At 50.7% G+C, this 23,817-nt stretch overlaps 1 protein-coding gene across 3 annotated transcripts in view; it reads left to right on the top strand.

Moving 5' to 3' along the window:
- GRAMD1B (GRAM domain containing 1B) overlaps positions 1–23,817 on the top strand; it is a 118,923-nt gene that overhangs the window by 46,484 nt on the left and 48,622 nt on the right. Inside the window, exon 1 of one of the 3 annotated variants that reach the window (XM_050983483.1) lies at positions 16,604–16,755. The exons of the other annotated variants lie outside the window; for them this stretch is intronic. Within the exon in view, the coding sequence (XP_050839440.1) occupies positions 16,745–16,755 (11 nt within the window). The 5' untranslated portion in view covers positions 16,604–16,744. Of the gene's footprint in view, positions 1–16,603; positions 16,756–23,817 lie in introns of those variants that run through there. 3 annotated transcript variants of the gene reach the window in all.

Genomic DNA, 23,817 nt, shown 5'->3' with positions numbered 1-23,817 from the left:
CAGCCTGCTCTGACCCCGAGGAACAGCACTTGCCTTTCCCAGCTTCCAGGCCCCACATCCATCCCGTGCTGTGGGATCACCCCAAATCCCACTCTGTGACATCAGGGCACCTCTGGGGCTGTCCTGTGGGATCACCCCAAATCCCACTGTGTGACATCAGGGCACCTCTGGGGCTGTCCTGTGGGATCCCCCCAAATCCCACTGAGTGTGACATCAGGGCACCTCTGGGGCTGTCCTGGCCAGGCCAGCGTGCTGCTCCCTCTCACCATGCCCTGCATTTCCTGCACTTCTGCTCTCTCTCACCATGCCCTGCATTTCCTGCACAGCTGCTCCCTCCCACCATGCCCTGCATTTCCTGCACAGCTGCTCCCTCCCACCATGCCCTGCATTTCCTGCACAGCTGCTCCCTCCCACCAGCCTGCATTCCTGCATCTGCTCCCTCCCCACCATGCCCTGCATTTCCTGCACTTCTGCTCCCTCCCACCATGCCCTGCATTTCCTGCACAGCTGCTCCCTCCCACCATGCCCTGCATTTCCTGCACTGCTGCTCCCTTTCAGCATGCCCTGCATTTCCTGCACAGCTGCTCCCTCCCACCATGCCCTGCATTTCCTGCACAGCTGCTCCCTCCCACCATGCCCTGCATTTCCTGCACTGCTGCTCCATCTCAGCATGCCCTGCATTTCCTGCAGCAGCCACCTCACCCTGCCCCCAATTATCTCATCCCCATCTGGCTCCCGGTGGCCCCGGGGCTCTGCAGCACAGCTGGGGACAGCCAGGGGGGCTGGGTGACATCACAGAGTGGCAGTGGCACCGTGCTGGCACCTGCTGTGCCGTCACAGCGTCCTGGTGGCAGCAGCGATGCTGCAGCCCCTGAGGGTGCTGGTAGGACAGATGACAGCAGCAGTTTACCTCATCACAGTCTGGTGTCGTGGTGTAATTGGTCATTTTTGGGTTTTAATGCTGTTTTTAATGTATTGTGACCTGGTATTGTGAGAGAGAGCTTTTGCCTCGGGGCTGACATCACTGTTATCTCACAGCTCCTCAGGGACTGCAATCAGCCAGGCCTGGAGCTTTGCATCTCAGAAATCAAAATCCACAGCAGCCTTTCCCTCCTCTTCCAGCTCAGGCTGTGCTGCCTGCCCTGCTCTTCCTTCTGAGGAGTTTTGGGGAGTTCATGATCCAGCAGAGATGGAAATTAATTTAGATCTTTGAGGGCCATCACCCCCTGCCCTGTCCCTCCATGCCCCTCACAGTAAATATTGATGAAAAATGGAAATCTAATGCCAGAAGAGCGTTGCAGGGACAAAATCAAGCTGGGAGCTGAGCTTGATGTCCCATAAATGGGATCCTGAGTAAAATTCTGCTTGTCTCATTTTCCTTCTTCCGTGGTTCCTTCTGCATTGCTTGGAATAGTTCTGAGCTGCAGAACCTGCAATCTGGAACCTACAGAGAAAAGAAAAGGCCAAAGGCTGCACTAAAAATAAATCTGTAATTCATTTTTCTGCTAGTGCCTGTGGGTGAGGAAAGAAAAAAAAACCCAACAAAACTCTCAATGTTCCAACACCCTACTTATCTGAGGGAAGGATCTATTATGTAGTTGTGGGGGTGGGATGGGAACTAGGTAGGGTTACAGAACAGCAGAACTAAAATTAGCAGTTGTTTGATGTCAGGGAGCAGTGAAGATTGGCTTCAGGCAGTTTCACTTCTGCATTCTGGAGGCTGCGGCTGCAGGGGGGCCCTTGGTGCCTCCACCAGGCTGACCCTGCCCTTCCCAGCTCTGGAAATCTGGGAATCGATGTCTGGGGTGGGCAGGAGGGGAGGGAGGGGTTCCTGAGCTGTCCCAGCCTGCTCTGCTCTCCCAGCCTTGCCGCCTCTTTGAGTTGGAAATGAGCGGGTTGGTGAGGATGGGAAGGTTCTGTCCTCACTTCCAGGTGTCGCTGTGACACACAGGGGTGACAAACGTGGGTGTTTGGGATTCGTGGCTCCTTGATTACCCAGGAAATGATGAAGAGCTGCTTAAATCACTTCCAATTTGCAGAGCCTTAAGGAACTGCTGCGTGCAATGAGCTTGGTCCTGTGGCACTGCACACGATCCCAAATGAGATTGGATTTCCGAATCAATTCTTCCTCAATTTCTGGAGAAGCTTCGCAAAATAGTTCTGTGAAAGTCACATAATTGTGCTGCCGTGCCCATTGTGCTGTTTGACCTTCACATCACAGGTTCACAGTGTTGCATTTTCAGCCTTTCCTGTCTGCATTGATTCTTCTGCTCCTACATCACCCTCTGTGCCTTTTATTCAGGGGGAAGAAATAGGTGCTGATAATTCTCGGCTGAAAAGCACCAGAGCTGACCCACATACACATAAATGTGGTTTTTGGGGAAGGAGAGGCCTTGGCTCCTTATGAATTCTGCAGATGGGTCTGAGGAGTCAGGATGTTCCCGTCGGCTGCGGCAGGAAGAGCAAACCTCATTACCAGCTCGCTCATCTTCCCCTGCATCCAGAACATTCTGACCTGGCCACACGTCCTGAACCTTCTGGCTGTCCATCAATTAAGGTTTTTGTCCTTTCCCAGCCAGAAGATGTGGTGCCAGGTGCCTGGAAGGACAGCTTGGAGCAGCCTTGGCAGGTTTATTCTGTGGATGGACGCAGTCTCTGAGGGGTAATTAGCAGGTTTTGTGCTCATTGCTCAGGCCTTGGTGTTATTTTTTCTGCCCTTTTCCATGGTGGGAAGCCCCAGAAGCAGTGAGGAGCCTAATCCAGGTGCACTAAAGCCAAGGAAAAGCTTTGCACACAATTCCCTTGGCCAGGCTGTGCTTGGGCACCAGGAGGGGCAGAAATAGAAGCAGGATCAGCCCAGCACCAGTTTTTGTCCTGGATTAATACCTGCAGTGGCAACAGGCTGTGAAGCACAACTTTTATTTTAGTAAAAGTCTGAAATTACAGTGCAAGGAGACCATTTGAAATCAAACCAAGGCATTTTCAAACCCTTGATCTGAGACTGGCTTTGCTGTGTGATGATACACTGGCAAAAGCATCCCTTTAATATTTTTGTTTCTTATGTGGTTGGTTTTTGGCATCAAGTTTGGATTTAAATTTGGATAAACATCTGTAATTTTGCCCTCTAATATGTATGTGCAGACTGAAGCCTCTCTGAGGGCAGCCAGACAGAGCAGCTCTTTCACTGAGGCCATGAGGAAGCTGCACTTCTGCAGAGTTTGCTGCAGCACCAGAATCTCTCCCCAGATCTCTCCTTGGGCTGGGGATATTTTGGCTAATTGAATCCCAATCGTTTGTTTTGCTGGGAAATTGCCTTCCCCTCTTATCAGATGGCAAGATCACCTTGCTCTCTGTCTCCAGCCTAGAAATGTCAAGTGAAGGGCGAGCTGGAGTGGCTCTGCAATTCTGCAGCTCTGCTCACTCAGGACCTGCAGCTGAGGCGAGTGAGGCAGCAGTGGGGCTGTTCCAGGGATTCTTTTCCTCACAAAAAAGCCTGAAAACGTGGAAAATTCAGTCAGGAAGAGTTAAAACGTGGAGCTGAGGCTGCTGGGTGCTGGTTGAGAGCTCGGTCCCTTCTGCAGGAAGGAAGGTGCTGCCCGTGGGAGCTGGGCCTGGATCTGTCACTGACCATTGTCATCCTCATGGTGCCTCTGCCACACTTTCCCTGCCTGCAGAATGAGGCAAGCCAGTCTGCCCTTCCTTCCCCTGTGCCTGGAACAGAGATTTTCAAGGGACAAGCTCTGGAAGGAGCTGTTGGACAGAAATCAGTCTCCCCTTCCTTCTCCCCCTTCCTTCTCCCTGTGCCTGGAGCTCAGATTTTCAAGGTACAAGTTCTGGAAGAAGATGTTGGACAGAAACCAGTCTCCCCTTCCTTCTCCCCTTTCCTGGAGCAGAGATTTTCATGGGACAAGTGCTGGAAGGAGCTGTTGGACAGAAATCAGTCTCCCCTTCTCCCTTTGCCTGCAGCAGAGATTTTCATGGGACAAGTGTTAGAGGGCGATAAAAGGTGCTAAAGGGAAATCAGTCTCTTTTTCGTTTTCCCCTTTCCTTCTCCCCCTTCCTGCAGCAGAGATTTTCAAGGGACAAGCTCTGGAAGGAGGTGTTGGATAGAAGTCAGTCTCCCCTTCCTCTTCCCTTTGCCTGAGCAGAGATTTTCATTCCCACATTTTGGGAAGGAGCTGTTGGGCAGAAATCAGTCTCCCCTTCCTTCTTCCTTTTCCTGGAGCAGAGATTTGCTCAAGGTTGAACACAATGTTGCTGGAAGAAGACGGCTGGGGACAAAGATCAGTCTCCCCTTCCTTCTCCCTGTTCCTGGAGCAGAGACTTTCAAGGGACAAGTGCTAGAAGGTGAAAAAGGTTGGACAGGGAATCAGTCTCTCCCCCTCCTTCCTCTCCCTTTGCCTGGGCTGAGATTTGCATTCCCACATTTTGGGAAGGAGCTGCTGGGCAGAAATCAGTCTCCCCTTCCTTCTTTTGCCTGGAGCAGAGACTTTCAAGGGACGAGTTCTGGAAGATGTTGAACAGAAATCAGTCTCCTCTTCCTTCTCCCTTTGCCTGGAGCAGATTTTCATGGGACAAGTGCTAGAAGGTGATAAAAGGTGCTAAAGGGAAATCAGTCTCCCCTTCCTTCTCCCCCTTCCTGCAGCAGAGATTTTCATGGGACAAATGCTGGAAGGAGCTGTTGGACAGAAATCAGTCTCCCCTTCCTCTTCCCTTTGCCTGGAGCAGAGATTTTCATGGCACGAGTGCTGGAGGGAGCTCTTGGGCACTGTCCCACGTTTTTAAGTGTCTGATTCACCCCTGTGTGTTGATAGTTGTGTTGGACTGAAGAGAAGCTCTCACTCAGCTGCAATTTCTGCCTCGTTTCTGCTCAGCAGGTGGGCAGGGCCTGGAAGAGGCAAAAATTGCCACCAAAACCTTCGTGGTGCTCCCTGACAGATCACTGTGTCCTGGTCAGGGCCTCTTCGCCTTTTTCCAGCTGCAATTCCAGATTTCTCTCTGTTTTAAGCAGTTTAAAGTTTGGTTGATGGAGCTGCTGCTGTGTTTTTGCTTGAACCTTCCCTAGAACTCCTCTGAGTTCAGGCCCTGCTTAGAAAGTGCATCTTAATGCCTTTATTATTTTAATTGATGTTTATTATGACTGGTAACTGCTAATTGCAGGATTTTGAGCCCGTTTGAAGTAAATTGTAGAAGCTGCAATAATATATCCAAGGATGGAGTGTCCAAGCTCAGGAAGTAGAGACACCAAACCCAAAATGCTGCTCAGAATTCCTTTTCCTTCTGGGTGCCCCTGCAGAGCCACTGAATACAAGATGCTGGAATGTTCTCTGAGCTTCTCCTTTCCTGAAGTTTTCCTTTTGGCCGGATTTAGGCCTGTGCTGTTGATGGTATTTTACATTTTGCAGCGGTTTATTCCACTGTAACCATTTTTCCAGGACAGAATGATCTCTGTGGTCACAGCCAAGTGATCTGAGGGCAGATGCTCTGCTTTTTTCCCAACTAAAAAAAGATGCAAAGTGCTGCCACTCTCCTTTGACAATGTCACAGCCACTCCATGCATGTGGCAGAGGAGCACAGAAAGAGGAATTTGGGGATTTTTTTTTGGAGATTCGTTTATTTGGGGTATATATTTTGAATAATTTTCAAACCACTCAGAATGCCAGGTTTGGGAGAATGTGGTTTTGGACCACAGCTAATTTCAGGCCTTGCAATTTGGAAGGAGAAAAATGGAAGAGAAAATGAGTGGAATGAAAAGGACTTTGGGGGGAAATTAGGTGTATTTTGAGGAGTAGCAAAGATTTGGTAACAGGAGAAATGTCCAGCTATGCACATAAAATTAGAACAAATTAGCTGGAGGGGGAACACACCACTTGAACAGCTCTCTTTAATTAGAGCCATTCCCTTAACGAGATGCTGAGCAGATCAGGCTGGGTTTGAAGGACAGAAGGAGTGGCCAGGCCTGGGCATTGCAGGGATCATTTGCAAGGTCTCACGAGGTGCTGTGAGTTAAAGGTTTGAGTGGAGCCAGAGAGAGGCAGAGCTGTAATTTTGGTGTATTTCTGACCCCACAGGACCAGAAATAAAGCAGCTGTGGGGACGTGGGAGTGCCCTTTGCCTGTGAGGCTGTGCAGCCCTCAGAGCTGGAATTTGGGGTTTTTTCAGAGCTGCTAGAGAAATGTGATGCACGACCTGATGGACATTTTGGGAGTGAGGTTTGGGAGGCAAAGCCAAGCTTAGCTGTAGGCCATGAGAGAAGGATGTGTCTGGAGGCCAGGGCTCCCAGCACCTGAGCAATGTTCAGTGCCTGCCCCAGGGCACCAAAGCTGCAGCATTGCTTCCAATGCCTGCTGTGTTATTTTTCCAGCAGGAAGAACAAGTTCCCCGTGGATTCTTTTCAGTTTTAAAGGCAGCTGATAGCACAACTGGTCTGGGAAATAGAAGTGTTTCTAAAATTGTGTTGTTTTACAGCAAAAGAGGCTCTTGAAAACGGAGATTTGCTGTGCTGGGAGATTTTCATGCCCCACCTCCAGCCTGGAGGAAGAGATTCCATCCTAAATAGTTAAGATGGACAAAGGGTAGAAGAAAGGAAGTGGAATTAGTCCTGGTTTGCAGATGAGGCACACAGAGATTAAAGGTGGTTTTCCTTTTAATTGTTTATTAATAGCTGTGGATGAATTCCCTACTGGAAGCTTGGCTTAGGAGAGCAAAAAAATTATTATAGCTTAAACAATTCTGTAAAGAGAGCAAACTCTGCTGAAGTGAGAGCAGGATGAAGAATGCAAACATCCATCACTATTCCCTGTGCCTCTCAGGGGACTTGCCCAGAGCCACAACCCAAATCCTTGTAATTGTCCCAAAACAACCTGAATCCTTAAAATTGTCCCAAACCAACCTGAATTCTTATAATTGTCCCAAACCAACCTGAATCCTTAAAATTGTCCCAAACCAACCTGAATCCTTAAAATTGTCCCAAACCAACCTGAATCCTTAAAATTGTCCCAAACCAACCTGAATCCTTGCAATTGTCCCAAACCAATCTGAATTCTTATAATTGTCCCAAACCAACCTGAATCCTTGCAATTGTCCCAAACCAACCTGAATCCTTAAAATTGTCCCAAACCAACCTGAATCCTTGCAATTGTCCCAAACCAACCTGAACCCTTAAAATTGTCCCAAACCAACCTGTGCCCTGTTCATGTTTGGAGATACCACAGTTATCCTGAGGACATCTGTTCTTTCAGGGATCACAGGCCAGATTAGGAACTCAGGATGATTTGGGTTTCACTTTGCAAGGTTTCCCACGTGGAACTCCGAATCCCAAGGATGTCTGAGTGTGTCTTAGAAGTTATGGGGACAAAAATGCAGCAAGTCAAAGCAATCCTTGGAATTGTAACACCCAGCCAACCCTCACTTTGCAACCGTAGGTTTGCAGTCATTGCAATCAGTTAGGTTTGCAATCTTTGCAAACCTTTGGAGTCCTGCAGTGCTGCAGTCTGGGCTGCTGCCTCTTTAAAAAATGGAAATGATGGAAAGCAGAGCTAGAGACTGAAAGGAGTGTGAAAATATTGAGGTGTTGGTCCGTGCTCCTGCCAGTGGGGTGTCCTCTGCAGGGCCAGGAGCTGGACTTCAATAATCCTTGGGGGTTCCTCCAGCTGAGGATATTCTGTGGCTCTGTTTTGTCTTTATTAACAGTTAGCTATTGCTGTTTATGGATGTGACAAGTGAATGAGTTTATTCCACTTCTCCCCTGCTCCTGGCTCTGAGGATTTGACTTCAGCCTCGTTTCTTTCCCACAATTTCATATCATCCCATTGTTCAAAGAAAACACCAACCCCAAACCTTTTAACACAGCTTCTCTTTCTCTCCAATATTTACATTCTTCAAATATTTGTTGACCACTCCACTTTGTTTACCCTTCAAGTTTGTTTTCACAAGCGAGCCTCATGAGTGCCGCGATGTTTTTGTTGCTTTCCTTTGAACTCATTGCTCTGTAAGAAAATCTCTCTGATTCTTTGCCACCCTTCTGAACGTGTTCCTGCTCGGGATTAACTGATGATACAGAGCAAATATTTCATCATTCCATGAGGGGTGATTGATCAGCTCCCAGTCACATCAGTCCTCCCTGCTCCTGTATCATGTGGCAGGGACATTTTTCGTTTGCTTTCTGCTCTTCCCTTGCCCATCTGTGCTGCTTTCTTGCTTTCTAAATTCTTCAAATTGCTGGCTGAGGCCTCGTTTCCTCTCTTGCACCTGCCTGGAGTAGGTACAAAGCCAAGGACAGCAGCAGGGTTGCGTTCCTGCTTTTCCCAGACGGGAATCAGGCACAGCCTCTGTTTATTTTTCCCCAGACAGGTTTTTTAAGTGTGTTTATACACACTTTCAAGATGAGTCACATTGTTACCTTCTGCATTGTGGAACCTCCGTGCAGAAGATGGCCTTTCCCAGAGCTTGTATTTGGAAATGCCCGAGTGTTGAAGGCAAATATTTCCATTTATTCTAAATATTTCCTGTTGCTGCCTGCTGTTCTAGCAGGGAAATCGATGCTTTGTGTTGCCTGATGAGGTTCAGGAGGGTGCGCAGCCCCTCAGGGTGCAAAGGCAGAGCTTTGCGGGAGCCAGGAAGTGGAATTTCGAGGTAATTGGGATGTTTATGTCCACGCTGACTGCCCTGCTCCTCTCTCGTCACAGAAGTGCTCCCTGGTGGTTTGCCCGGCGGGAGGACGGGGATATTTAATGCAGCTCCGCTCGGGGTGCCAGGGCCGGGCAGCAGAGCGGGATTTTCATGCGGCTCCGCTCGGGGTGCCAGGGCCGGGCAGCAGCGCGGAGCGGCGGTACCAGGGCTGCAGAACCGATGGGTAAGGGCACGAGAGGAGCCCAAATCTGCAATTTCTCCTCGGTGAGAGCAGCGAGGAGCAGCCGGGGTTAACCGGGCGATGTGGGACATCCTTAAAGCCACAGCGGGAGCTTTCCTCCCCAGTGGGCAGCAGCCGGCTCGGATGCCAGAGCCGGGCAGCGCATTGCAAAGGCGGCTTTGTTCCAGCCATGCCGAGCCCTTATCAGAGCGGGGAATCTTTTTGTCGACTCCTTGGGCGGCCCTGAGATGTCTCGGAGCAGCAGCAGCAGCAGCAGCAGCAGCGAGGTTCCCGGGCGGTGCCGCGGGGAGCCCGCGGGGCTGCGGGGAAGAACCGCGGGCACCTCCCGGGAAGGGCCGTGTCCTCACAGGTGCCCGTGGAATCCTCAAATCCTCGTTTTTCACCTCCCAGGCAGGCGGGGGAATCCTTCCTTTTTGTGTGTGTGTGTGTGCAGGGAGGTCAGGCTCCTCGGGAAAAGGATTCGGGGCTGGGATGGAGATGCGGCTGATGGAGGATGTCAGTCGGGGTGGGAGGGGTGTGGGGGGGAAAGCTGGGGAAGAACTTAAGGTGGAGAATATTCCCAGTGGCATCCCAAGAACTCGTTTGTTTGTGTTTGAGGTGAAATTTGAAATTTTGGTGCTGCTGGTCCCTTCTGGCTGCCCCTGCAGCGACACTGGAAGTCCAGTGGCAAAAGATTAATCTCTTTGCTAGTGGAAGAAAAGAAGGATAAATAATGGAGGCAGTGCTGTGGTGGCTTCACAGGGATCTGTAATTGGGGTGAGCTCCTGTTTCTGGCCTTATTCTTTGTGGGTAGGGCAGCCTCATTCTCCACCTTATTTATTCTGTGGTCATGGGGGCAGGGGCTGCACTGAGCAGCTCTGTGGGGGTTTTGGGTCAGTTTTGGGGTGAGCCCGGCAGATTTCAGGAATCTGGAAGAAAGGAAGCAAAGTTAAGGAAGTCAGTGGGAGCAGGGATGCATCCAGTAGGACTGGGGTTGGAAATCAGAGGTGGCACAGGGCAGGTCTGAAGGCAGAGATGGGGCAGTGCTGTGTGGGAGGCTGCAGGAGGCTGGTGTCCATTGGGATAACCAGACTGGGAGGAATGGAGAATCTGGAACATCCATAACAGAACAACACGATGCAGAAGCACTCACTGCACCAGCCAGTGCTGGAGAAAGGGCTTGGACCGTGGAGCATTTTAGGACAATTAGGACAATTTCCCTTCTCTTTCTGAATGAGCTGAGAGCTATTGCAGCTCAGTTCAGCAGAGAAGAGGGAGCACAGGGGTGCTGGGAGCTGGATGGGGCCTGTCTGTACCAGGAGGCTGCTGCAGGCCAGCCCCTGGCACAGCTCCGTGGATGCTCATTCTGCTCTCCCCAAAGGCAGCTATTGAAGCTTTAGCCAGATGTCAGGCAGCTCTCCCTTTGTGCTGAGCCTGCACAGGAGCTGCACGACTGGGGGCTCTGCTTGGTTCCTGGGAGCAGAGAGGGGGTGGCTGTCTCGTAGTCCCAGTGGCATCCCAAGAACTCGATTGTTTGTGTTGGGTGTGAGGTGAAATTTTGGTGCTGCTGGTCCCTTCTGGCTGCCCCTGCGGTGACTCTGGAAGTCCAGTGGCAAAAGATTTAACTCTGTCCTGAGGGAAGAAAAGAAGGATAAATAATGGAGGCAGTGCTGTGGTGATTTCACAGGGGCCTGTAATTAGGGTGAGCTCCTCTCTGTGTTATTTTTCCTTTCCTAGGGCAGCCTTCTCTGAAGAGCTGTTTTGCTTTTCCCTTCATGCTGCCTGAAAGGGGGAGCTGCTCCTGCTGAGATGCACTCAGGCCCGTGCCTGCCTGACCTCCCCAGCCCTCAGCACGGTGCTGCAACCCACATAAATGCAGGAGTTCCTTTTATTGGTGCTCCATCTCAGAGACATCTGCTGGGTTATTGATGTGCGTGGAATCTTCATTTTCCAGAGCACTGCTGGGTCCATTATCTGTCAGAGCAGAGCAAGGGCTCCTGGGGTAAGAGAGGCACCAGTGCAGGAGGACAGAGCATGCAATGGCTCCCCAGGAAAAAGGAGATGGATTTAGTGCCCAGCAGAGGAGCTTCAGGTGTGTCAGAAATCCCAGAGAGGGGATTTGGGGTGGGCAGCTCAGCCAGCCTTTCCCACTGCATCATTCCAAAGTGGCTTCCAGGTGGGATCTGTGCCTGTCCCTGGTGCTGTGTGTTCTCCATTTCTCCTGACATCCATGCTGGGATGGCATTCTCCTGGCCTCAGCCTACAGGGAAAAACTGGCTTGCCTTGTGCTTCTCTTCCTCCTCATTTTCAGAGCTCACACTGATTTAAAGAAGGCCAGAAGTGCCTTAAGCACCTTCCTGGGCATTGCTGTGAGCTGACAGCTGTGATTCCTCAGGGATTGGGGGCAGCCAAATGATGAGGAACCTGCCTAGACAGATTCTGGCTGTGCTAGAAAGGCTCATCCTGGCTGGGGGAGGCTCCAGCTCTCACTCCAGCCCTTGCTGCTCCTGAACCTCCCCTCAGCCTTTTCCCTCCATCCATCCCTGCACCTCTCCTGCTCCTGAACCTCCCCTCAGCCTTTCCCTTCATCCATCCCTGCACCTCCCCTGCTCCTGAACCTCCCCTCAGCCTTTTCCCTTCATCCATCCCTGCACCTCTCCTGCTCCTGAACCTCCCCACAGCCTTTTCCCTTCATCCATCCCTGCACCTCTCCTGCTCCTGAACCTCCCCTCAGCCTTTTCCCTCCATCCATCCCTGCACCTCTCCTGCTCCTGAACCTCCCCTCAGCCTTTTCCCTCCATCCATCCCTGCACCTCTCCTGCTCCTGAACCTCCCCTCAGCCTTTTCCCTCCATCCATCCCTGCACCTCTCCTGCTCCTGAACCTCCCCTCAGCCTTTCCCTCCATCCATCCCTGCACCTCTCCTGCTCCTGGCTCTCCACGTGCTGATTTTCTGATTGCCTGGGCCTGCAGTTGGGGACAGCAGGTAGGGCTGTGTGTCCTGGGTGAGGTGGGACCTGCTGCTGGTGAATGTCTTTAATTCTGAGCGGTTCCTTTTGTGCAATTAAGGAGAGCTAATTAGCTCCTCTTAGTGCAGTCTCCTTGCAGAGGTAGCTGACCTCTTGTTAATCCTGGATTAAGTTCTTACTAAGAACTGGCTCTTTGTGTGTCCCAGTTAAGATGTTGACACTTTGTTCTCTCTCTCCCCTTGTTGTCCTCCTCCCCCTCGTCCTCCCCATGCCTGTGAGCGCATGATTCCCTGCCTCCTCCAGCCCCCACTGCTGGAGGAATCCACGGACTCTGTGAAAATGCCACTGCCAGCTCAGAAAGAGTTTTGCTTGGTCTGGCACCTGTCTAGGAGCCCGTGTTCCACAAGGAGAAAGGGAGAGAGCTTCTTGTTGCTTGACAGGGTGGGAATCCCGTGGGGTTTGAGGAGTAGCACCCGTGGGCTGAGCAGGAGTTGTCAAACAGGACCGAAAGCCCAGCCAGAGAATCCCCCTGTCCCGAGCTGTGCAGTCAGGAGTCCACCCATTCCTTCCTGAAGAGGGTGAAGCAAAAACAAGCAACAATTAGCAAAACAGCAAATTAAACATGTGCAAAATGCTAATTACCACCCAGTTACCCACCAGTGCTAATCTGCTTGCACATCCTGAGGTTGCTGCCCTGGGTTTTCCCTCAGGACACATTTTCCCTCAGTGTTTCTTGACATTCCTGCTGTGTCTTTTTCAAAGACGAGGGTGGAAACACAAGGCAGGTGTGTCCCCCTGCTTCTGTTCTGAGCTCAGCTGGCGAGCAGAGATGTTGGGGAAGAGCTCTCCCAGTGGCTTTAAGTTTTCAAACCAGATCATGTTAAAGGTGGGCAAAGAATTACAGGGGGGAAATGAGAAACCTTTTGTGTTTACCCACCCAGGTGCTCATTGTGTCCTGACGTTCTGCAGACAGATTTTAAAGGCTCCTTTTTGTTCTGCCCCGCTGGTGTGCCTCACAGGGAGGGTAGGGTTGCTCTGGAGAGCTGATCCCAGCCCCACCTGATGCTCTGCAGGCCTGGACATCCAGGCCCTGCTGTGTCCCACGGATCTGTCACCAGCCCCGGGCTTTAATTACTCAGCCAGTGCCTCATTTCCTCGGGGCTGGGAGATGCAATATGCATGAGAGTGCTTGTGTTACAGCAGCAGAGCAGCCCTGCAGGCGCTGCAGGGGCAGTTTGGGCGAGGAGAAGGTGCTGCCTGCCTGGGCACTGGAGAGCCTGCCCCAGGAAATTGGAGCATCCTCAGAGGGAGGGATCCCCAGATGTGGCTCTGCTCCTCCTGCAGGGCTTGGTAGGGCTGTGGTGCCCAGGCTGAGGCTGTGGCTGTGCCATGCTCAGCAGGCAGATGCTCACATTGTCCTTCACACATGAAATAAAGCCCTTGTCCTGACTCTTGAACAGCAGACTCGTGCAAGTGAGCCCAGCTGACATAAAATGCATTCTTGCAGCTCTTGAACAAGGCAGGAACTTGCAGCTTCATGTCCAGGAGAGCTTCCTTCAAGGCCCCTAAAGATCCTCTCTCAGTGCACTTTTATCCACCTTCTATCACCATGAAATGAGCTGTCTGCAGTGCTGGGGATGGTGCTGCAGAAATGTAAAAACTCTTTGTCCTCCCAAGAGTTTGGGGTGGAGCTTTGCAGATCTGACCAAGTTTGTAAAGCTCTTGAGGTGCTGGGTGATTTCCAAATTCCCCATAACTTTGCCCCTGGCACACCATGCCAGATAAGCCTAAGAAGCTTTTCTCTGAGTAAATCTTGTATTTCTTGCATTTTTCCTACTTCTCACACAGTGCTTTTGGGAGCAGGACTTTTGTTTGATCCATCTTCTCTCCTGACAGTCTGAAGGGTGGGTTAGACTTCACCTCATGTCTGTCCTGCCACTCCATGGCCTGCTGTGAGCCTTGGTGTGTTCCACATCTGAAGCAGCCATTATATTGAATTTATCTCAGCATTTGGGTCAGTGGAACTCATGTGACTGTTGAAAAAAAGCATCTGTTCAAACCTTAAAATTCATCCACATTAAGGTATCAACATTTGTGGAGGCCAAGAATTGTGTTTTTAACTGTTTTCTCACTTTCTGGAAGAGAAAAAGAACCACTGAAAGATCCATAGGCTGTAAAACAAAATGGGACCATTCAGATTTCCCATTCCAAGTGCTGTTGAATGCAAAGTGTGAGGCTTGAATTGATTCTGGTTGGAGGTACAGAACAGCGTTTGGGAGAACACAAACCCTTGCATAATAATGCTTGCCACAGATGGGTAATTGAGCCTGGAATTAGTTACAGTGGTTAGTTTTGTTTGCTTCCCAAAATAGGTTTCTCTTGTCTGGTCAGGATTCATCCAGCTCCAGCTTTCAGCATTTCCAGCTGGTGCCCAGTGGGATCAAACCTGGATTCCAGGTGAGCATTTAAATTTGGCCATTCCTTGGCCTCCAGGCTGTGCTGGAAGGATTCAGTGGCCCTGCCTTTAGTGCTGGTTGCTCTTCTCTGGCTTTATCCAGATTATCCACTCACTGACCCTGGACACAATCCTGCCCAGGGTGTTTCAGTGGGAGTCACTCATCCTTGGGCACAGGGAGTGGGAAAATTTCAATCTAAAACGTCATTTCCTTGAAATAAGTTTCTAATTCTCCAGCTGGCAAACTTTGGGAAGCATTTGGAGCAACAAAACTGACCTCAGGCTGATGGATGCAACAAATTTATTAGAACAGTGGATTCATGTGCACCTGGGTGTAATCTCTGAGTAATATGAAGGTGGTGGTAGTGTTGTGTATCCAGACAAAGGTGTGGATGGTGCTGCTGTTTGCAGTTTAAAACCCTGTGCAGCCTTTGAATCACTCTGACCTGAGCCTGCTGGAGCACCTCCTGCTCCCACTGGTGTGGGTGACAGGGGAATGATGGATCATCAGCCTTTTGGGGAGATGCTCTTCTGGGAGCTGGCACCCAGAGCTGGGACTGGTGGTCAGGAGAAGAGAAAATGCTCAGCCCTGGGTGTGGGAGAGGCAAAATGCCACCAGAGCAGCAAAGGGCAGAGTGATCAGGATTTACAAGGAACAGCTCCTTGTGCTGCTGTCAGTGGGGGTCGTTCACAGCATCCCGAGTCCAATAATTCAGTGTAATTCCACACAAGGACACTTGTGCTCAGATCAGGGGTGTCAGTGTAGTTCCAGCTCAGTTCTGCTCCATTTCCTTGCACACACAAGGCCTGATTTCATAGGCTGGGAGGCAAAGTGCAGGCTGGGCGATTGCTTTGCTCTCTTAAAATCCTACAGCTTAATTTTTAGTGTACTGAGAGGGACTTATTGTCCCTTACTTATTGTATTGAGAGGGACTATTCCATCTCATTCTGGTATAAAGATGTCCCCAGGCAGGTTTGGGGTGTACAGTGTCCTAATGCTGAAAAAGATGTAAACTCTGCTTGATTATATTGCTTTAAAAATCCCAGGCCTGTTTACACATGGATAAACACGGCAAAAGAAACAAAAAAAAAAGAAAAGAAACCAAATTAGCTTCCTAGACGGAGCCGGCTAAATTGAGTTGAGGTCACCTTAACTCTGAATGAGTGTTGTTTAATTCAGCTCAGATAATCCACGTGGCCGCTTAATTAGGGTTTAATTTTCCTGCCGGTTCTTGCTTACACGCTTTGAAACTTTCTCCCAGCAGCGCGTGTGCGGCAGGGAGGACAAAACACAATGTTTCCAACCTGTCGGGTTTTAACTCCTGGGGTTTGTGGATGTCCTTGGAAAGCGTTTAGAGTCGCTTTTCTAGGGGTTCCTCGGGGGAGATGCGAGCGGGCGTGCCGGGAGGGAGGCGGGGAGGACAAACATTTCCAGCCTGTCGGATTTTAACTCCTTGTTTAAATCCTTGAAAAGCGTTTGGGGGTCTCTTTCCCGGAGTGATGCAGTCAGGGCTGGGTGCATTATGCAAAACGGGGAGCACAAACACATTTCCAACCTGTCAGATTTTAACTCGTAGTGTTTTTAAATCCTCAAAAAGCGTTTGGGGGTCTCTTTGCGGGGGAGATGCAAGCAGGGTGAGCGCATAATGTAAAACGAGGAGGACAAACACATTTCCAACCTGTCAGATTTTAACTCGTAGTGTTTTTAAATCCTCAAAAAGCGTTTGGGGGTCTCTTTGCGGGGTGATGTGAGCGGGGTGAGCACATGATGTAAATATGGAGGACAAACACAGCATTTCCAACCTGTCGGATCTTTAACTCGTAGCGTTTTTTCAAGCCCTTGTAAAGCGTTTGGGGGTCCCTTTGAAGGGGTGATGTGAGCGGGGTGGGCAGGGGTGGGCACATTCTGTAAATCGGGGAGGACAAACACATTTCCAACCTGTCCGATTTTAACTCGTAGTGTTTTTAAATCCTCAAAAAGCGTTTGGGGGTCTCTGGCTGGGGTGATCCGAGCGGGGTGGGCAGGAGTGGGCACATTGTGTAAAACGAGGACAAACCCAACATTTCCAACCTGTCGGATCTGTAACTCGTAGCGTCTGTTCAAGCCCTTAGGGGTCTCTTTGCCGGGGCGATGCCAGCGGGGCGGGCAGGGGTGGGCGCATTATGTAAAGCGCTGCGCACGCGTGTGCGCCGAGCGTGTGCGGCCGCACCGGGCAGCATCACCGGGGGGACGGGCATGGGCACGGCCGGGGCCGGGGCAGCGTGTCCGGCGGTGCCCGCAGCGCCGCGGTGGCCCTGAGAGCCCCGGCAAGGGCCGTGCCATGCTGCAGGAGGTGAGTACCCTCCCGGCTGGCCGCACGAGTGCATGAATGAATGAGCCCCATGAATGCCGGGCGATCCCCAGTGAATTCCGCCTAGCTGCTGCTGCTGCTGCTGCTGCCGCTGCTGCTGCGCCGCTCCACGCTGCCGAATGGCTGCCAGGTTAGTGCTGTCGCTGTCACACGTGTGTCACACGCAGGGCTCGGCTCTGGCGGCTCCTCCATCGCACACAGGCGCTCTCCGGGCAGATTAAAGCTGGAGTCCATGTTGGTTGCTGCTGCTGCTCCTCTGCGTTCGGGGGACTGGAAAGCAGGCGGCGTGACATCATGGTGCAGAGATGCTTCGTTTCTCTTCCTTTCCGCGGGCTGATCCCTTTTGAATTTTCATTTTATTTTATTTTTTTCCCCTCTCCTTGTTGTCTTCCCCCCCACGCACGTGCCCTGCCTCTCTTGCAGGGCGGAATTGCTAAAACAGCCTTTTCGATTGTTCGAAACAATGGGCAAATCTAATTGTTTGGGTTCTTTTTTTTTCTTTCTTCTTTATTTTTTTTCCCTTTCCCACCCCCAGCTTTCATTCCCCTCACCCCTCCTCGTTTCCCCTTCACGCCCCATCCCCCATTCCCACTGTCCCCCATCCCCCATTCCCACGGGGACATTATTCCTGCCGTAACATCTGGGTCCGGGAAAAGGGGGAGGCAGGAGGGGGTCGGAGTTGGATGCGTCACGGAGCTGCTGCAGGAATATGGTTGGATTTGTTTGCCCATGTGCTCTCCTGCCTCTACAAGGGCTCGTGGTTCCGCTCTGCCTTCCTCTCCCGGTGTTTGTGTGTTTGCTCTGATGGGGAGAGGCAGGATTTGGTTTGTGCCGCTTTTTCAGGCTCTGCTCCAGAGTCTGTACAGGTGGCTTTTTGTTTTTTTAATATTTTTTGGCAAGGGAGAACGGTAGGAAGTGAGGATTCATTGCACTGTGTGTGTTCATAGATAGGGAGAATCTGCTGAATGCCCTAAAAAATAGCTTTTTCTTAGACTGCTGGTGGCTGGCATTGTCCTGTGCATCATGGAAAGGGAATCTATTCCTGTTCCCTTGCTCCATTGAATCACATGCATCTGCAGGAGAAGCTGGTAGATTTAGGATGCAGCTTGTGATTTTGACTCAGTAGGATGGAAACTCCGAATCTTCGGGATGTATTTACACTTAAAGCAGTGGGATAACTCAGAACCCCCAACATTCTCTGGGCTGATCGACAGCTGGATGGAACCTCAGCTGGTAAACAGCTGGATGGAACCCCCATGTGATAAAGAGCTGGATGGAGCCCCATGTGATAAAGAGCTGGATGGAGCCCCCATGTGATAAACAGCTGGATGGAGCCCCCATCTGATAAACAGCTGGATGGAGCCCCCATCTGATAAACAGCTGGATGGAGCAGGAGAGGATCTGTTAAAGGGAGGGGACAAGGTTGAGCCGGGTCCTCAGGACAAAGGACACTTTGTGGCTCTTGCTCCGAGGGGCTCTGGCCCTGTCTGGTTGTCCCTCGGGGCTGGCCAGGGCTGCTGCAGGGCTGGAGCAGAGCAGGGGGGATGCACAGAGGGGATCAGTCAGCAATTGTTGATTGTTATTTTCGGAAAGGTAACGGGAGGAAACATCAAGGGCTGAACAAAGGGAGACGGCTCTGATCCCAGCTTTGAAGATCACAGCACCTCCCATTAACTTGTGAGGCTGTGCTGAGGAGCTCTGGGAGTGAGTGGGAGTGAGTGGGACGATGCAGAGCTCCAGCTTTGTCCCTGCTCCTGCTGCACAGTGTCCCTGCCCGCCCCCGCTGCCTGCGGGGCTGCTCCCAGCCTTCCTCAGAGCCTTCCTCAGGCTCGCTCCCCCCAGGGATTGTGAGCCCTGGACCAGGCTGGGGTGTGCTCAGGGGGACAGTGCTGGGCTGGGGATAAAGCCCAGGAAGCCTTGCTGGAGTTACAGCAGGGAAAAACGTGCCTGAGCTCTCCTGGAGGGAACCTGGGAGTTGTATCCCACCTGCATCCCCACCCAAAGTGGGCCTGGGTGGTCAGCACCAGCTCTCTTGCTTTATCTCCCTCTCCCCTGGAATAAAGCACACATGACAGCAGCACTGCACATCCTCAAAGCACTGAAATGTTCTGATGTTAGCTTGGAAACGACAAGGATTAAAATAACCAGCTTGGATTTATTTTAATTTTTATTTTTATCCTTGGAGCTGTCAGTTTTCAAAACTGCGCTCACATCAAAGGTGGTTGAACGGTGTCTGTTGTTTTGTTTATTTCTTAAGCAAGGCTTGCCAGCTCTGTTCTGCCCAAGTTCCAGCCTTGGAGGTGTTGATGGAAGCCTCAGACATTGCAGTTCCCGCTGTTAATTACCAGAGCTGTTGACTTTGTGGTGGGGAGGGCAGGAAAGCCAAGCCTGGATCTGTTCCTCCTGGGGAAGTCCCTCTGCAGAGTGGGTGACCTGCAGGTGACAGTGGTGGGGCTGTGTCTGTCACTTCAGAGAGATGTGAAATTCTTGCTTTGTGCTGTTTCCCCTTCAGTGCTTCCCAGATTTCTTTGGATTATCCTTCACACTTTGTTTTATGTGGCCTGCCTTCCTTTGGAGCAAGTGGAATGACAATAATTTGGGACTGAGGGAGGGTTTGGGGTGTGATTTATGACCCACGGGGGTTCCCTGCACATTAATGACCCTTTCCATCTGTGACTGGTGCCTTACTGGATTTATTATTCACATCTCTCTTGTTGCTTTTCAGAACCATTTCCCAACTTTTCCTCGGGATTTTTGCAGCCACTCCAAGCAGGAAGGGAGAGGTTCCTCCCAGGCTGGCTGAGGGGGGGTTTCTGTGAGAGATGAGGCCGTTTGTCCATGGGTCTGTCTCCAGTGGTAACCAGGATCGGGTGATCCACGGGGACAATGCCGTGGTTAATAATGCATCTGCCTCCTCACACTGCTGGCTCTGGGCAGAAGGCAAATTCCTTCCTAATGCTTGCAGTGATTTGCTAATCCTCTGAGGCATAATAATTGCATTAATTTTATTTCATGAATATGTAAACATGGGATTGGATGTCACGGGAGGACAGCATTCTGTGAAATGCCAAAATAGACAGAATAAATCTTAAACAGAGCTGGACTTTGCTGCTAAAAAACATGCAGAAGGCAGAATATTTTTATGATTCTTTTCAAAGCACTTGTCATGAAACACTCCTTGGTTTCTGCACAGCCCTGCAGGTGTCATTGCTTTTTTGACTTATTGCTTTCTCTTTTGTCTCTCTTGCTGGGAGATGTAATGGAAATATAACATTTTGTTATTGCTTGTAGAGCAGTGGCGGGCCCAGGGAATTGCTCCAGGATCTGTGCAGGTTTTCATTCTTGGATTATCAATTTGAAGGGAGTGTAGGTTGGTGATCAAAAGTTGTTACCATCTGCTTGCTGTTTGGGAGACTGCATAATGAGCTGCTGAATCTCCTGGTTTTCCACTGATGTCAGACTGGATGGCAGAAAAGCATCTTTGTAGGCGTCTAATTAACCCCTCTAATAGCTGCTTCTGAGGAGAATTAACTCCTTCCAGCGCCACAGCCAGGCCTGAGGTGCCTCCTTGACCTTTCTGCTCTTTTCCAGACTGCCAGCAGGGTTCTGTGCTGCCCTCGAGGATCTCCTCTGGTCTCAGGAAGGTGTGGGCACAGCTTGGCTTTGCACAGCCCCTGGATTTCAGACAGAGAGGGTTCCATGAGTGCCTCAGTCTGTGCAGGACAGATTGCTCAGCCCAAACTGCAGCACCAACCCCAGCTCTGGGCTGGGAGAGCTCCTTACCCTGTGCTGCAGGGAGGAGGGAGGAACTGCAGGGTGACTCTTGGAAAGCAAATTCTTCTGAGAGCTGAGGGGAGATTGGAGGCCTTGAAGCTTTCCAGATCAGGACTAGCTTGAGGGAATCCAAGGGCTGGAGAAAGGCACTGCAGGGAATGCTGTGGGTGGTGATTTCTGCCCCTGAGAAGCTGCTGGTGGTCACAGCTGAGTACCTGAGGCTGCTGCTTGTTGAGCTGAGCTGCTCTAGTTGCAAAATTCTCTGGTCCTTTTCCTGCTTGTGGCTGAATTCCAACTCCCATCCTGCAAGGGGCAGAGCCAGAGGGATGTGCTGTGTTGAGCTGTGGCACAGGTGCTGTGACAATGCCCTCTGGAGCTGGCTCCTGGGGCACATCTGGGGCACATCTGGGGCAGAACTGCTCGTGTCAGCCCCAGGGGTGGCTGTGATTTCAGAGCTGCTGGATGGACAGACCTCGGTGTCATTGGTGCAGGATTCATGTGCCAGACTGCAGCACAGGCAGTCTGGTGTCTCAGGTGTCTCGTGCAGCTCTCCATCAAAGCTTTGTCAAGAGTTCCTTTGTGGTTTTAAGAGCACCAGGCTGAACTCGTGGGATGCCTTTCCCAAAGTGACTGCCTGGTGAAGCTCTGGTCATCACCTTGCAGGGATTATCCTGCTGGAGGAGGGAATTTGGCCTCTCTGTGTCTTGCCTGGGTCTCAGGGCTGGTCTGTGCATGGCCAAATGTTCTTTTTCAGCAGCTGAAGGAAAGCTTTTGGAATCCCAGGATGGTTTGGGTTGGAAAGGCCCTTAAACATCGTCTGTCCCATGGGCAGGGACACCTTCCACCATCCCAGGCTGTTCCAAGCCCCATCCTTGGTATTCCAGGGATGGAGCAGCCCCAGCTTCTCTGGGCACCTCTGCCAGGGCCTCCCCACCCTCACAGGGAACAATTCCTTTTCTTTATCCAACCTAAATTTCCCCTCTTGCAGTCTGAATCTCTTACCCCTTGCCCTATCACTACAATTCCTGCTGAAATCCCCTCTCCAGCTCCAAGACACTGCCAGGCTACAGATTCCTCCCCACACTGCTGCAGATATTGATGCTTTTTTTCCACATCTAAGCAGAGTTCGGCCCCTTCCCACCCACACCCCGCTTGCTGATGGTGTTTGGATGAGGTTTTTTCCTTTAGGGACAGCAAGGACATAAAGCAAGGAGACAAACCCAGCCCTCTGTGCTTTCAAATGCTCCGTGCAGAGGTTTTCCCCTCCGAGCCAAGGGGCTGCTGCTTAGGTGGGCTTGTTTGTGTTCTGTCCCTCTCCCAGTTCTGTCTCACCCACCCAAGGCTCCTCTGCAGGGGGATGTGAGGCCCTGAATGCACTCTGGGCAATTAGGTCTCTAAAGGGTGATTTATTACAATTATTTTTTTTTTTTTCAAAGTGGGTCAAGCCGTTTTGGCATTTCAGGCGTGGATTCCTGGTTCAATTGCGGGCCTCGGTTGCCATGGCAACTGCAGAAAGCGTTCGTCATGGCTGGGCTTGGGCTGGATTCAAACTCCAGGGAAGGAGCAGGAGCAGGGAGAGCTCTGGGGGGCTCAGGGCAGGGGCAGCCCTGGGCTCTGTGTGCCCACCCTCAGCTCACAGAGCCATCCTTTGCTCTGCCTCTGGGCTCCTTCATGCCAGAAATATCCAGCTTTTCCCAATCATTGGGAAATTCAGCCCTCCTGGGTTTGATATTTGTGCCACTGACTGCAGGGAGAGCCAAGGAGGAGCCCTTGATTTTATTTTTTCCCCTATTTCTGCAGAGGTGAGAATCCACACGCCCCTGACATGATAGATGGGGATGGATTTAATTTTTTAAACTGAAAAACGAGCTTGAAATGAGTCCTTCATGCCTGAAATATTCAGCTTTTCCCAATCATTGGGAAATTCAGCCCTCCTGGGTTTGATATTTGTGCCACTGACTGCAGGGAGAGCCAAAGGAGGAGCCCTTGATTTTATTTTTTCCCCTATTTCTGCAGAGGTGAGAACCCACATGCCCCTGACATGATAGATGGGGATAAATTTAATTATTTAAACTAATAAATGAGCTTGAATTGAGTCCTTCTTGTGAGAAGTATTCAGCTTTTCCCAGTTATCAGAAAATAGGAGGGGAATTCAGCCCTCCTGGGTTTGATATTTGTGCCACTGCTTACAGGGAGAGCCAGAGAAGGAGCCCTTGATTTTATTTTTCCCCCCTATTTCTGCAGAGGTCAGAATCCACACGCCCCTGACATGATAGATGGGGATAAATTTAATTTTTTAAACTAAAAAACCAGCTTGGAAGACAGAATCTGCCCAAGGTTGTGCTTGGCAGAGCGGGCACCAAAAACTGTGTCTATGGCAGTGTGTGTGTGAGCTGGGCAAAAATAAAATTGCCAGAAGAATTATCTGAATCTAAGAAATGATCTGAATGGATGTAAATGATCTAAAAGGATCTGAATGGATGTAAATGATCTAAAAGGATCTGAATGGATGTAAATGATCTCAAACATCCAAGCTGGTGCTGCTCCTGTGCAGCTGCAGTGCTTGGCCATGCTGGGCCGTGACTAAAACCCCACCTTGAGGAGCTCTGTAAGACCATAAAAAGACTAAAATAGCCCCAAACTTTCCAGCATTTTTCATCTTGAGTTTCCCCTGCACGCTGGGGCAGCTGCACCCTGGTTTTGAGCTGCTCATTCTGAGCTTCCATTGAGCAGCAGCAAAATCTCACAGGTGCAAACTGAAAGCAAAGAGAGGTTGGGCTGGGTTTGGCTTTTTTTGGTCTTTAGAGCTGCTCTAAACTCAAGCTCAAAGTGAAACTGAGCTCACACAAAGCGAAAATGAGGCAGGGGTTGTGTGTGGTGAAGTCAGGTTTTGCAGAGCTGGGGAGGAAGGTGAGCAGATGTGTTCACGCAGGTTTAGGCAGTGATGGGCTGGTCAGGGATGGTGCCTTCAGTTCTTGCCTCTCACACAAACCAGTTTGTGTCGCCTCAACAACAAGCAGGACCAACACAGCCTCAGAATTCAGAGGTTTGAACTAGAAGGCTGCTTTTCCTGCAGTAAAAATGGCAGTTCAGAACCAGTTCCATCTCTGGGACTGCTGCTGATGAATTTGGAGTCACCAATGTAGCTCTGCTGGGCTGCTGAAACTGAGTTTAGAGGAGCACAGACCAGGTGAAACCCCCATTTTGAGTGGATCAGCTGAAAATAATCTGTGAAGGAAGGAACCTGATGCTTTTTAATACTTCAACAAACCAAGAAATCCCTGATGATTTTACTTCATGTTGTACCTAAACTGTGGCAGGCAGAGCTGCTGGGAGAATGGTCCAGATCATTTCTGGATTTGTCTTTTGCTTCAGTTATTATTTGTAGGGGGATTAAATGTTGAATATTGCTGCACTG

Source organism: Serinus canaria, chromosome 24 (genome assembly GCF_022539315.1).
Source record: "Serinus canaria isolate serCan28SL12 chromosome 24, serCan2020, whole genome shotgun sequence".
Lineage (NCBI taxonomy): Eukaryota > Metazoa > Chordata > Aves > Passeriformes > Fringillidae > Serinus > Serinus canaria.
Note: the sequence above shows the minus strand (reverse complement) of the source record. Positions and strands in the feature narration are given on the sequence as shown.